The following is a 12375-nucleotide window of genomic DNA, read 5'->3' as shown; positions in this document are numbered from 1 at the left end:
CAGGGCCAGACCGGCTGTGTGAACTGGACCGGTCTCAGTATCAGTACCAGCAGTGTGAACTGGATCAGTAGGGGTATCAGTATCTCAGTACCAGCAGTGTGAACCGGACCGGTGTCAGTGTCAGTACCAGCAGTGTGAACTGGATCAATCTCAGTATCTCAGTACCAGCAGTGTGAACCGGGCCGGTGTCAGTGTCAGTACCAGCAGTGTGAACCGGGCCGGCGTCAGTGTCAGTCTCAGCAGTGTGAACCGGGCCGGCGTCAGTGTGTCAGTCTCAGCAGAGTGAACCGGGCCGGTGTCAGTGTGTCAGTCTCAGCAGTGTGAACCGGGCCGGTGTCAGTGTGTCAGTCTCAGCAGAGTGAACCGGGCCGGTGTCAGTGTCAGTCTCAGCAGTGTGAACCGGGCCGGTGTCAGTGTGTCAGTCTCAGCAGTGTGAACCGGGCCGGTGTCAGTCTCAGCACCAGCAGTGTGAACCGGGCCGGTGTCGGTGTGTCAGTCTCAGCAGAGTGAACCGGGCCGGCGTCAGTGTGTCAGTCTCAGCAGAGTGAACCGGGCCGGTGTCGGTGTCTCAGTCTCAGCAGAGTGAACCGGGCCGGTGTCAGTGTCAGTCTCAGCAGTGTGAACCGGGCCGGCGTCAGTGTGTCAGTCTCAGCAGTGTGAACCGGGCCGGTGTCAGTGTGTCAGTCTCAGCAGTGTGAACCGGGCCGGTGTCAGTGTCAGTCTCAGCAGTGTGAACCGGGCCGGTGTCAGTGTTTCAGTCTCAGCAGAGTGAACCGGGCCGGTGTCAGTGTCTCAGTCTCAGCAGTGTGAACCGGGCCGGTGTCGGTGTCTCAGTCTCAGCAGTGTGAACCGGGCCGGCGTCAGTGTGTCAGTCTCAGCAGTGTGAACCGGGCCGGTGTCAGTGTCAGTCTCAGCAGAGTGAACCGGGCCGGCGTCAGTGTGTCAGTCTCAGCAGTGTGAACCGGGCCGGTGTCAGTGTGTCAGTCTCAGCAGAGTGAACCGGGCCGGTGTCGGTGTCTCAGCACCAGCAGAGTGAACCGGGCCGGTGTCAGTGTCTCAGTCTCAGCTGTGTGAACCGGGCCGGTGTCAGTGTGTCAGTCTCAGCAGAGTGAACCGGGCCGGTGTCAGTGTCAGTCTCAGCTGTGTGAACCGGGCCGGTGTCAGTGTGTCAGTCTCAGCAGTGTGAACCGGGCCGGTGTCGGTGTCTCAGTCTCAGCAGTGTGAACCGGGCCGGTGTCAGTGTGTCAGTCTCAGCAGAGTGAACCGGGCCGGTGTCAGTGTGTCAGTCTCAGCAGAGTGAACCGGGCCGGTGTCAGTGTCTCAGTCTCAGCAGTGTGAACCGGGCCGGTGTCAGTGTGTCAGTCTCAGCAGAGTGAACCGGGCCGGTGTCAGTGTCTCAGTCTCAGCAGTGTGAACCGGGCCGGTGTCAGTGTGTCAGTCTCAGCAGAGTGAACCGGGCCGGTGTCGGTGTCTCAGTCTCAGCAGAGTGAACCGGGCCGGTGTCAGTGTCAGTCTCAGCAGTGTGAACCGGGCCGGTGTCAGTGTCTCAGTCTCAGCAGAGTGAACCGGGCCGGCGTCAGTGTGTCAGTCTCAGCAGAGTGAACCGGGCCGGTGTCAGTGTCAGTCTCAGCAGTGTGAACCGGGCCGGTGTCAGTGTCTCAGTCTCAGCAGAGTGAACCGGGCCGGCGTCAGTGTGTCAGTCTCAGCAGAGTGAACCGGGCCGGTGTCGGTGTCTCAGTCTCAGCAGTGTGAACCGGGCCGGTGTCAGTGTGTCAGTCTCAGCAGAGTGAACCGGGCCGGTGTCGGTGTCTCAGTCTCAGCAGAGTGAACCGGGCCGGTGTCAGTGTCAGTCTCAGCAGTGTGAACCGGGCCGGTGTCAGTGTCTCAGTCTCAGCAGAGTGAACCGGGCCGGCGTCAGTGTGTCAGTCTCAGCAGAGTGAACCGGGCCGGTGTCGGTGTCTCAGTCTCAGCAGTGTGAACCGGGCCGGTGTCGGTGTCTCAGTCTCAGCAGAGTGAACCGGGCCGGTGTCAGTGTGTCAGTCTCAGCAGAGTGAACCGGGCCGGTGTCGGTGTCTCAGTCTCAGCAGAGTGAACCGGGCCGGTGTCAGTGTCAGTCTCAGCAGTGTGAACCGGGCCGGTGTCAGTGTCTCAGTCTCAGCAGAGTGAACCGGGCCGGCGTCAGTGTGTCAGTCTCAGCAGAGTGAACCGGGCCGGTGTCGGTGTCTCAGTCTCAGCAGTGTGAACCGGGCCGGTGTCGGTGTCTCAGTCTCAGCAGAGTGAACCGGGCCGGCGTCAGTGTCTCAGTCTCAGCAGAGTGAACCGGGCCGGCGTCAGTGTCTCAGTCTCAGCAGAGTGAACCGGGCCGGTGTCAGTGTCAGTCTCAGCAGTGTGAACCGGGCCGGCGTCAGTGTCTCAGTCTCAGCAGTGTGAACCGGGCCGGCGTCAGTGTGTCAGTCTCAGCAGAGTGAACCGGGCCGGCGTCAGTGTGTCAGTCTCAGCAGTGTGAACCGGGCCGGCGTCAGTGTCTCAGTCTCAGCAGTGTGAACCGGGCCGGCGTCAGTGTGTCAGTCTCAGCAGTGTGAACCGGGCCGGCGTCAGTGTGTCAGTCTCAGCAGTGTGAACCGGGCCGGCGTCAGTGTCTCAGTCTCAGCAGTGTGAACCGGGCCGGCGTCGGTGTCTCAGTCTCAGCAGTGTGAACCGGGCCGGCGTCGGTGTGTCAGTCTCAGCAGTGTGAACCGGGCCGGCGTCGGTGTGTCAGTCTCAGCAGTGTGAACCGGGCCGGCGTCGGTGTCTCAGTCTCAGCAGTGTGAACCGGGCCGGCGTCGGTGTGTCAGTCTCAGCAGAGTGAACCGGGCCGGCGTCGGTGTGTCAGTCTCAGCAGTGTGAACCGGGCCGGCGTCGGTGTGTCAGTCTCAGCAGAGTGAACCGGGCCGGCGTCGGTGTGTCAGTCTCAGCAGTGTGAACCGGGCCGGCGTCGGTGTGTCAGTCTCAGCAGAGTGAACCGGGCCGGCGTCAGTGTCTCAGTCTCAGCAGTGTGAACCGGGCCGGCGTCAGTGTGTCAGTCTCAGCAGTGTGAACCGGGCCGGCGTCAGTGTCTCAGTCTCAGCAGAGTGAACCGGGCCGGCGTCAGTGTGTCAGTCTCAGCAGAGTGAACCGGGCCGGCGTCAGTGTGTCAGTCTCAGCAGTGTGAACCGGGCCGGTGTCAGTGTGTCAGTCTCAGCAGTGTGAACCGGGCCGGTGTCAGTACTCTCACCGTACGAGTATCCTGTGTCCGGGGGGCTGCCGGGCGAGCCGGGGAACAGCGCCCGGCGCGGTGAGCCGTTGGGGGTGCCCACGTCCAGCTGGGGCAGCGAGACGGCGTTCTTGATGATGGGGGAGACGGGCGGCGGCGGGGGGGACAGCTCCCGAGAGCCCCCCCGGGCCCGGGCCGGGGTCTTGCGCACGTGGCGCAGGGTGCGGGAGAAGAAGCCGGCGGCCTTGGCGCCCCGCTCGGGGGTCTCGGGGTCCCCGCCCGCCCCGCCGTGGTTGCTGAGGAAGGAGGTGTCCCCGAAGACGTCGCCGCCGCGCCCCACGTGCATGGTGTGGCGGAAGTCGCCCAGCGGGGGGCTGATCATGTCCACCGTCAGCTCGCTGCGGTAGCGCCGCCGGCCCTGTGGCTGGGGCACCAGCCCCTTCAGCCCCGGCAGCTTGCCCAGGCTCATGGCGCCCCCTGGCTGCGGCTCTCTCCTGCCCCTCCTCTCCTCTCCACTCCGCGCGGGTTCTCTGGGGTGGAGGCTGGGGCTCGAGCAGGGCAGGGCGCTAGGAGGGCTGGAGCTGGGGCAGGGACTGGGGCACTAGGAGGGCTGGAGCTGGGGCAGGGACTGGGGCACTAGCAGGGACTGGGGCACTAGGAGGGCTGGAGCTGGGGCAGGGACTGGGGCACGAGCAGGGCTGGAGCTGGAGCAGGGACTGGGGCACGAGCAGGGACTGGGGCACTATCAGGGCTGGAGCTGGGGCAGGGACTGGGGCACGAGCAGGGACTGGGGCACTATCAGGGCTGGAGCTGGGGCAGGGACTGGGGCACGAGCAGGGACTGGGGCACTAGGAGGGCAGGGGCGGGGCAGGGACTGGGGCACTAGGAGGGCTGGAGCTGGGGCAGGGACTGGGGCACGAGCAGGGACTGGGGCACTAGGAGGGCAGGGGCAGGGCAGGGACTGGGGCACTAGGAGGGCTGGAGCTGGGGCAGGGACTGGGGCACTAGGAGGGCTGGAGCTGGGGCAGGGACTGGGGCACTAGCAGAGACTGGGGCACTAGGAGGGCTGGAGCTGGGGCAGGGACTGGGGCACGAGCAGGGCTGGAGCTGGGGCAGGGACTGGGGCACGAGCAGGGCTGGAGCTGGGGCAGGGACTGGGGCAGAGCAGGGCGGGGGCGGGGCGGGGGCAGGCGGGGGTCGACAGCCCAGCTGCTGGTGGTTAAGACGCTGGCTCGGGCACCAGCGCAGCGCCGTCACGCGGATCCCTCTCCGGCCCCATGCTGTTTCCCAATCCTGCGGTTGTGCAACGGGAGAAAAACCAGATGAAAGGGTGGGGGCTGGGAACGAGCAGGAAGGAATTTCCGAGCCCAGCTTTCGGGAATGCGCGCGTGCGGTTTGTATACACAAACAATCTGGCCTGCCTGGAGCGGCTCCCGGCTCAGTTCGGGAAAATCTCGCTGCGGCAGCAGAACCCCGACGCTCCTCCCTGCTCCTGGCGCGGAGACCGGCCCTGCCAGCCCACCGGAGACGCCGCACCACAGAGTGGCCAGCACGCACACCAGCTATGAGACTGGCTGTGGTTACCCTGTGCTGGAAGGGTCTGTGCGAGAACCGGGTTCTAGAACGGGCCGGGTTCTAGAAGGGGCTCTGCTTCTGCAGGGAGGATCTGAGGCACAGAACAGATCCTGGGCCTCCACTCTGCGAAGTCTGCAGACCACCCGGTTGTCTAGACCCTGACTTGGGCACAGTCTGGCTCCGACCCCCACTCTCACTCCAGAACACAGCCAGACCCTCAGCCCAGACCCCCAGAGCGCGCCAGCCCGCTCTCCTCCTCTCCTCTCCCAGACCCTCTTTTCCAGGCTTCCTGCCACATGCCACGGGCCTGGCTCTCCAGCAGCTCCCCCCAGACCGTCTCCCGCCGCCCACACGAGACCAGCGTGTACGAGAGAGCTCGCCCGGCTCTTACAAGTCACTGACCCGCCGGGGGGGCCGCCCTCTGGCCCCCTTCATCTTCACCCGCGATGGAAACAAACGCCTTTATAAACCCAGACCTGCGCCGGTGAGACCGGCAGCACACCGCGGACAGGGACAGACACTGGGTCGTGACTGAAGGCCTTTTAAACGTTGGGCTTTTAAATGCGTACGGTACATGCTACCATCATGAGCAGGGCCTTCCTCCTGTCAATATAGTGGAGTATACACGCCTGTCTCAGGGCCTTCCTCCTGTCAATATAGTGGAGTATACACGCCTGTCTCAGGGCCTTCCTCCTGTCAATATAGTGGAGTATACACGCCTGTCTCAGGGCCTTCCTCCTGTCAATATAGTGGAGTATACACGCCTGTCTCAGGGCCTTCCTCCTGTCAATATAGTGGAGTATACACGCCTGTCTCAGGGCCTTCCTCCTGTCAATATAGTGGAGTATACACGCCTGTCTCAGGGCCTTCCTCCTGTCAATATAGTGGAGTATACACGCCTGTCTCAGGGCCTTCCTCCTGTCAATATAGTGGAGTATACACGCCTGTCTCAGGGCCTTCCTCCTGTCAATATAGTGGAGTATACAGGTCTGTCTCAGGGCCTTCCTCCTGTCAATATAGTGGAGTTTACACGCCTGTCTCGTGTCCCTCTTCCCTGAGTGCTTCCACGCTGTGTGTGGTGGGCTGTGAGCTGCTCTCCACCCGTCTTCGCGGGGAGTTTATAAATAAAGTTGTTAACGAGCTCTAATTGGATTTCGGCGGGTTTAAAACAGCTTGTGTTTTTTTACAGAGAGCTGACTTTTTTCCAGGAACTTTCTCTCCGCTTCTCAGATATCCTGCGCCGCCGGCACCTTTTCCTGAACCAGAAAATAAGACGTGTTTTCCCCAACGGGACCCTGTGCCCCGCGACCCGACGGCCCTGCCCGCTTGCCTCCGCCGGGAGAGCGATGCCCAGTTGGCACTTCCTCAGCGCCAGAATCACAGCCCTCTGTCATGCAGCTCGTGCCGTTCCAGCAGGATACAGCCCGACACAGGTCAGAGGTCACAAACTCACCCGCCGCCTCGATCCAGACTGAACGCAGGGTCTTCCTGCAGCCCGGCCGGCCGGTTTGTCGACCCTCAGGAGTTGTACCGCTGCAGAGAGGGAAGGTCCGCTTCAGCCCGGGGCCCAGCTGGGATCCGAGGACTGGGGCAGAAACGGTCCGGTCCGAAGATGGTGCGAAGCCCGCTCCGGTGCGGGTCTGGTCCGGTCCGGTCCAGCAGGGTCGCCAGTGCCCGGGTCACGCCCACATTGAGCGCGGATCTCGGGTTCTTGGTTTGGAACGGAGAGTCCGGGAATTCAGCCTCGGGGGCCAATCAAGTGACAGTTATAGTATCCAGTCGGGAGGCGAGAGTGCGGCGATTTACACCTGTGTCACAGCAAATCCTGTAGGATCCTATAATGTCCCTTGTCCCTTCCCTTGGGATATTCCTTCCCCCGGGAAGAGTCCAGCCGCTCCGCAGGCGCCCAGGTCTCGCCCTGCCTGCTGGGATCTCGCTCGCGTCCCAGATTAGACTCTAATCCCGCAGCTCCGCTCGGCCCCTCGGCCCGTCTCCCTCAATCCACTTAGCGCGGTGATCCGGCGGCGCCCTGCGAGACACGGAGGGGAGAGGCTGAGAGCGAGGCAGGCCGGTCGGACCCGGGCCCGCCGTCACCGGGCCGCTCCTCGTGTGACAGCAGACTCTTACTGTCGCGGTTTGTGGGCGCCAGGTCTCCCCAAGCGCCCGTGCGGCAGGTCAGTGTGGTTTAACTCGCGTTTCTGCACAGGGCTGGGGAACTTCTCTGCAGAGACACGAGCCTCCCAGTTCTGGACAAGATCCCGGTTCCGGGGAGCTCTCTCTGAACCTCGGGGTGCGAGGGCGCTCTGCGCGTGGGGGTACCCCTCTCTCGCGCTGAGACAGGAGACCCTGCTCCGCGTGCCCCCGGTGACAGACCTCACTCGCTGTCAGTTCTGCTCTGACTGGCACTGACCTGGATTAGCAGATGGCTAAAGACATTTAGCTCATTAGCGCTACAAGTCAATTAGCCTTGTTGTGGTTATTCCAGTGGTGTGAACTTGCCTGTGGGCACCAGAATTTCAGACTGAGAGAGAGTCTTTACTGTCCCCAAGGGGCAATTTGTTTTACAGCAGCAGATACATTTCAGATTGATCTAATCTTTTAGCTACAGTCCTAATATAGTAGGACAGTCCTATTACACTGGGGGCTACAGTCCCAGTACAGTAGGACAGTCCTGTTACAATAGGGGCTACAGTCCCAGTACAGTAGAACAGTCCTATTACACTGGGGGCTACAGTCCCAGTACAGTAGGACAGTCCTGTTACAATAGGGGCTACAGTCCCAGTACAGTAGGACAGTCCTGTTACACTGGGGGCTACAGTCCCAGTACAGTAGGACAGTCCTGTTACAATAGGGGCTACAGTCCCAGTGCAGTAGAGCAGTCTGTTACAATAGGAGCTCCAGTCCCAGTCCAGTAGAACAGTCTGTTACACTGGGGGCTACAGTCCCAGTACAGTAGACCAGTTTGTTACACTGGGGGCTACAGTCCAAGTCCAGTAGAACAGTCTGTTACACTGGGGGCTACAGTCCCAGTCCAGTAGAACAGTCCTGTTAAATACAGTCGTCATTCACAGTCAGTAGAACACAGTGCCTACAGTCACACCAGTATGACAAATAAAGGTATTTCTGCACAGGAGCTGTGGGAATGTGCTGTGTGTGCAAGAAAGAGCCAACCTAACACAGGCGATTAATCCCTAACTCCATTAACCAGCCAGACAAACACTTCTCTCAAGATAAGATCCCCAGATTTTTCACTTAGCCCAGCTGCTCTGTTCCGAAGAGCCTCCTTTATTTCCCAAGGAGAAGAAAGACACATTTTATTTCAAGGAGAAGGTCTGCTCTCAGCCAGACAGCGAGCAAGAAGACTCCCCTCTCTCTCTCTCTCCCTGTGCTCCCCCCTCCTGACGGAGAGAGACAGGGGGGAGTCCGATCTGTCTGCGTCTCCCACCGCTGGCAGTGTTATTACAGCGCAGGAGGACGAGGAGGGGTGGGAGGAAGATAGAGGGCGAGACGCCTCGGGCCTTTGGGTATTACAGAAAGACAGCTCCCTGAGCGGGAGTCAGCATGGGGCAGAGGTTAGGGTCGCAGGTTCGAATCCAGCAGGGAGCAGAGCTGTTGCACCCTTCAGCATGGCAGAAGCCCCTTGAAACTCCCCTCCCCCAGCACGCCCAGCAGGCACCCTGGTTAGTGCTTGGCACCACAGCCTCCCGGTCCTGGGTTCGATTTGGTCCTGAGGGGTCTGTCTGTGTGGAGTCTGCACGCTCCTCTGTCTGACTTACCTCCCACCTCCCAACACCACGCAGGCTGGGATTTCAAGGTTGGGAGGGGGGGGGGGTGGGTGTCAAAGGTATTTTATACTGGGAGGCGGGTCCTTCCCAGCACACCCATGGACAGAGGGAGAAAGAACATGCAAACTTCAATCACGGACTGAGGCCCAAGCCAGAGCTGGACCCAGGAGGGAGCAGTGCTGCCTAATGCCACAGCCCAGACTGGAGCCAGAGACCCCCAATGAACTCCTGAATGGGCTGAGCCTGCCGGGGCCCCAGGTTGCTCACTCAAACAGGTGCACCGTCTCTCCTCCCACACCACAAGCCACGCCCACCCGGACCAACAAACCACACTCCCTATTGGAGAAAGGCCAGAGGCCCCGCCCACCCTGACTGGACTAGCCACACCCCCTGGTGACAGGACACAGGCCCCACCCACCCCCAATCAAACACTGATTACAGAGACCCCACCAGGCACTGGCCTGTAATTCACGATGGGGTGCAGTCAAAGTCTTAATTTAATCTAGAAGCAGGTCCTCCATCTGCACTCCCAGTAACATTTTTCAACCCTTAACTGAGCTACTACTTGACTTAATTAGATCTTTTAAATGGTTCCAAGCTTGTAAACAGTGGGGAGTTTCAAGCTCACTCTAAAAACATATGCAGGCACCTAGAAATTATTTTTAGAGACCTATTTTAAGAAAGTTGAAACAATAAAATGTACTCATTAAACTTCAGAGCCATAAAATGCTGCTTAGAGGGAAGACCAGCAGACTAAAAGACTTTTTTTTTATTGAAGTCCTACGTGGTTTTCTTTTTTTTCTAATGTAATCCTTAAATTTCATCTCCTCAATCCTGTATAAAGTGAAATGAGCACCTCCATGGTCAACAGAGAGGTCAAAGGTCATCCCAACAAGTTACCATGGAAACTAAACTATAGCTCTATAACACTACAAAACAGGGGAATTGCTGGTTTGGGGTCCCCGAGCCCTAACCCAGCCCCCAGGTCTGTCCCAAGTCCGGACCACACCTCAGAGCAGGGCTCTCATCCGACACAGGGGCCTTTCTGACAGCTGCCAATCCACCGAGCCAGGAGGAACAGAGGGACAGCACGCAGACTCCACACAGAAGGTGTTTCCCCTCCTGAATCTAACCTCGAACCCAGGACCCGAGAGCCGGGAGGCAGGAGCTTTCACTGTCCCGCCCCTGGTAAGTGAGAAAAGTCAGACAGAAAATATGGCAGAGACAGGAGACCGGACAGGAGCACGCACCACAGTCGGGAGGGCCTGGCAGGACTGCCCCCGTGGCGATGAAGGGGTTAACGCTCTGCCCTGGAATTCCAACACAGGGGTCTTGTTGTGCCTAACGAAGCCCCGGGTCCCTGACCTTTGACCCGGCCCGTGAGAGACTGTGCATGTGTGTGTGTGTGCACAGGGGCTGTGATGACATCGCTGCTGCTGACAGGGCTGGGTGATGGTGTCGTGAGCGAGCCAGCCCTTATCGCCTTTCATCCTCCACGACGGCGTGGGGGAGGCACACCGGACAGCTCCCATTCCCCCTCAGACCCCAAAATACCCCCACAGCAGGTCGGGTTACCAGCCTGCTGAAACTGAACACACAGAACGACAGGGCACCCAGAGTTCACACAGGCGCAGCTCACAACTGACCAGATAACACTCTACAGACTGTGTGTGTCACTCCTGCTGGAACACAGGGACTCTGTGTCACTCCTGCTGGAACACAGGGACTCTGTGTCACTCCTGCTGGAACACAGGGACTCTGTGTCACTCCTGCTGGAACACAGGCACTCTGTGTCACTCCCGCTGGAACACAGGCACTCTGTGTCACTCCCGCTGGAACACAGGCACTCTGTGTCACTCCCGCTGGAACACAGGCACTCTGTGTCACTCCTGCTGGAACACAGGCACTCTGTGTCACTCCTGCTGGAACACAGGCACTCTGTGTCACTCCTGCTGGAACACAGGGACTCTGTGTCACTCCTGCTGGGACACAGGGACTCTGTGTCACTCCTGCTGGGACACAGGGACTCTGTGTCACTCCTGCTGGAACACAGGGACTCTGTGTCACTCCTGCTGGGACACAGGGACTCTGTGTCACTCCTGCTGGGACACAGGGACTCTGTGTCACTCCTGCTGGGACACAGGGACTCTGTGAGCCCTGGGGGAGACCGTCCGCCCTGTCGGTGATGCTCTGTGCTGCTGACATTCTGCCTGTTGGAGACCCTGGTTTCGCTGTAATGCTGTTCATGTGGATAGGGGCTGATTGATCCCTAATCAGTCTGATTGATCCCCGGGCTGGGGGCTGATCAGGCTGTCTCTGTCTGGGGCCGAACAGCGCTGTCCTGGGTTGAAGGGTCACTGGAGTGGCTGTGTTGAGTAACAGCTACAGCAGGCGGAGTCAGAGAGGAGGGGATCTAGCGAGCACTAGTGAGGCGGGTGAGAGAGAGAGGCGGACTGGTCCCACTGGAGACTGGAGTAGCTCTGCTGGGACGCGGTGGAGGGGGGTAAATACTGAAAACTCACTCCCCAGTTTCACCAGCTCCGGCCTCCAGTGGGCTCAAGCCCAATCAATCACTCGTGCGTCTTTTCCGCGCCGGGTCTCGGAGACGCGGGTCCGAGCTCGGCAGGGGGGTGGGGTGGGGTGGGGTGGCTGTGTGTGGGGGGGGGGGGGGTAGGTAATGGGCACGTGCACGGTCCCCGGCCGTGCCCGAGACTGGGAGCCACGCGCTGAAGCTCTCGGTACCCCTGAACGCGCCAGGAAGTCGCACCCTTGAGTATCGCAGCGGCCGAGCCGAGCCCAGCCCAGCCCAGCCCAGCCCCGGAGCACCCCCCCCCCCGCTCTCCTGCCCCGCTCGCACGGGCTTTGGCCAAGAGAGAAATTACAGGCTGCCCGGCCCGGCCCCGGCGCGACGGACTGCCCGAGAGCTGACCGCATCCCCGACAGCCTGGAGTCATCTTGACTTCACGCGCGCTCCTCCCGGGGCTCCCAAAAAAACCTGGACGCGCAGCAAACAGCTCTGCGCCGACCGCGTCCCGGGACGGAGCTCGGAGCTGGCCAGGGCTGGGGTCCCGTCTCTCTGCAGGAGCTGCTGGCGAGCGGAGCGCGTTCCTTTCGGGATCTTTCCTAGCATTTATTTTGTTGTTGTTGTTTAAATTAGAAACTTTAACCTTCTGCCGGCTACCTGCCTACCAGAAACACATTCCCAAGAAGGGCGAAAGTCAGGAGCGAACGGGATGAGGGGACAGCTCTCCTGCGAGGACGGGCGGGCGGGTGAAACGGTACCTCGGGGCTGGAAACTTTCGCACGTCCTCTGAAAACGTCCCCCCCAAAAAAAACCCCAGGCTTACCTGGAAACGAAGAAGCCAAGTCCCGAAAACGTGGTCCTCGGTGGCTGGAGTGTGTAGGGGGGCCTTTGTCGTGAGAAAGGAGCGGGATTGGTGCAGATATTTCCTCGGTTTTCAGATGCGCTCCCCCAGGGCTGCTCGGAGAATTCCGCTACTGTGGGTTAATTGTACCAGACTAAACTCTGGGCAGGACCGCGGGGGGGAGGAGCCCAGCCGGACGGACAGGCACGCCGCCCAATCCCGGGAGGGCACGGGAAGCCCGGGGCCAATCAGAAGTGCACGGAGGCGGTACCCGATCTCCAGGGCTCTCGCCTGGGGTTTCTCACCGTGACGCTCCGGAGCGCCGTGTCCAGAGACGTGTTGTTTTTTTTTTAAAATAATCTTTCGCGACTGTAAAACTTGTTCGCTGGTCAACGGCTTGACGACTGACGCAGGGAAG

General features: G+C 60.4%; 1 protein-coding gene across 2 annotated transcripts in view; it reads right to left on the bottom strand.

Annotated features, from left to right (window-relative positions):
* Positions 1–12375, bottom strand: part of cdc42ep1a (CDC42 effector protein (Rho GTPase binding) 1a) — a 16319-nt gene extending 3944 nt beyond the window's left edge. The window contains exons 1-4 of one of the 2 annotated variants that reach the window (XM_088607039.1): positions 11940–12375; positions 6261–6836; positions 4108–4525; positions 3254–3930 (exon numbers count right to left, since the gene is read on the bottom strand). In XM_088607039.1, the coding sequence (XP_088463165.1) occupies positions 3254–3701 (448 nt within the window). In that variant the 5' untranslated portion in view covers positions 3702–3930; positions 4108–4525; positions 6261–6836; positions 11940–12375. Of the gene's footprint in view, positions 1–3253; positions 4526–6260; positions 6837–11939 lie in introns of both variants that reach the window. The other variant, XM_088607038.1, reaches the window with a different exon arrangement.

Source organism: Lepisosteus platostomus, chromosome 14, assembly GCF_059453375.1.
Source record: "Lepisosteus platostomus isolate fLepPlt1 chromosome 14, fLepPlt1.hap1, whole genome shotgun sequence".
NCBI lineage: Eukaryota > Metazoa > Chordata > Actinopteri > Semionotiformes > Lepisosteidae > Lepisosteus > Lepisosteus platostomus.
Note: the sequence above shows the minus strand (reverse complement) of the source record. Positions and strands in the feature narration are given on the sequence as shown.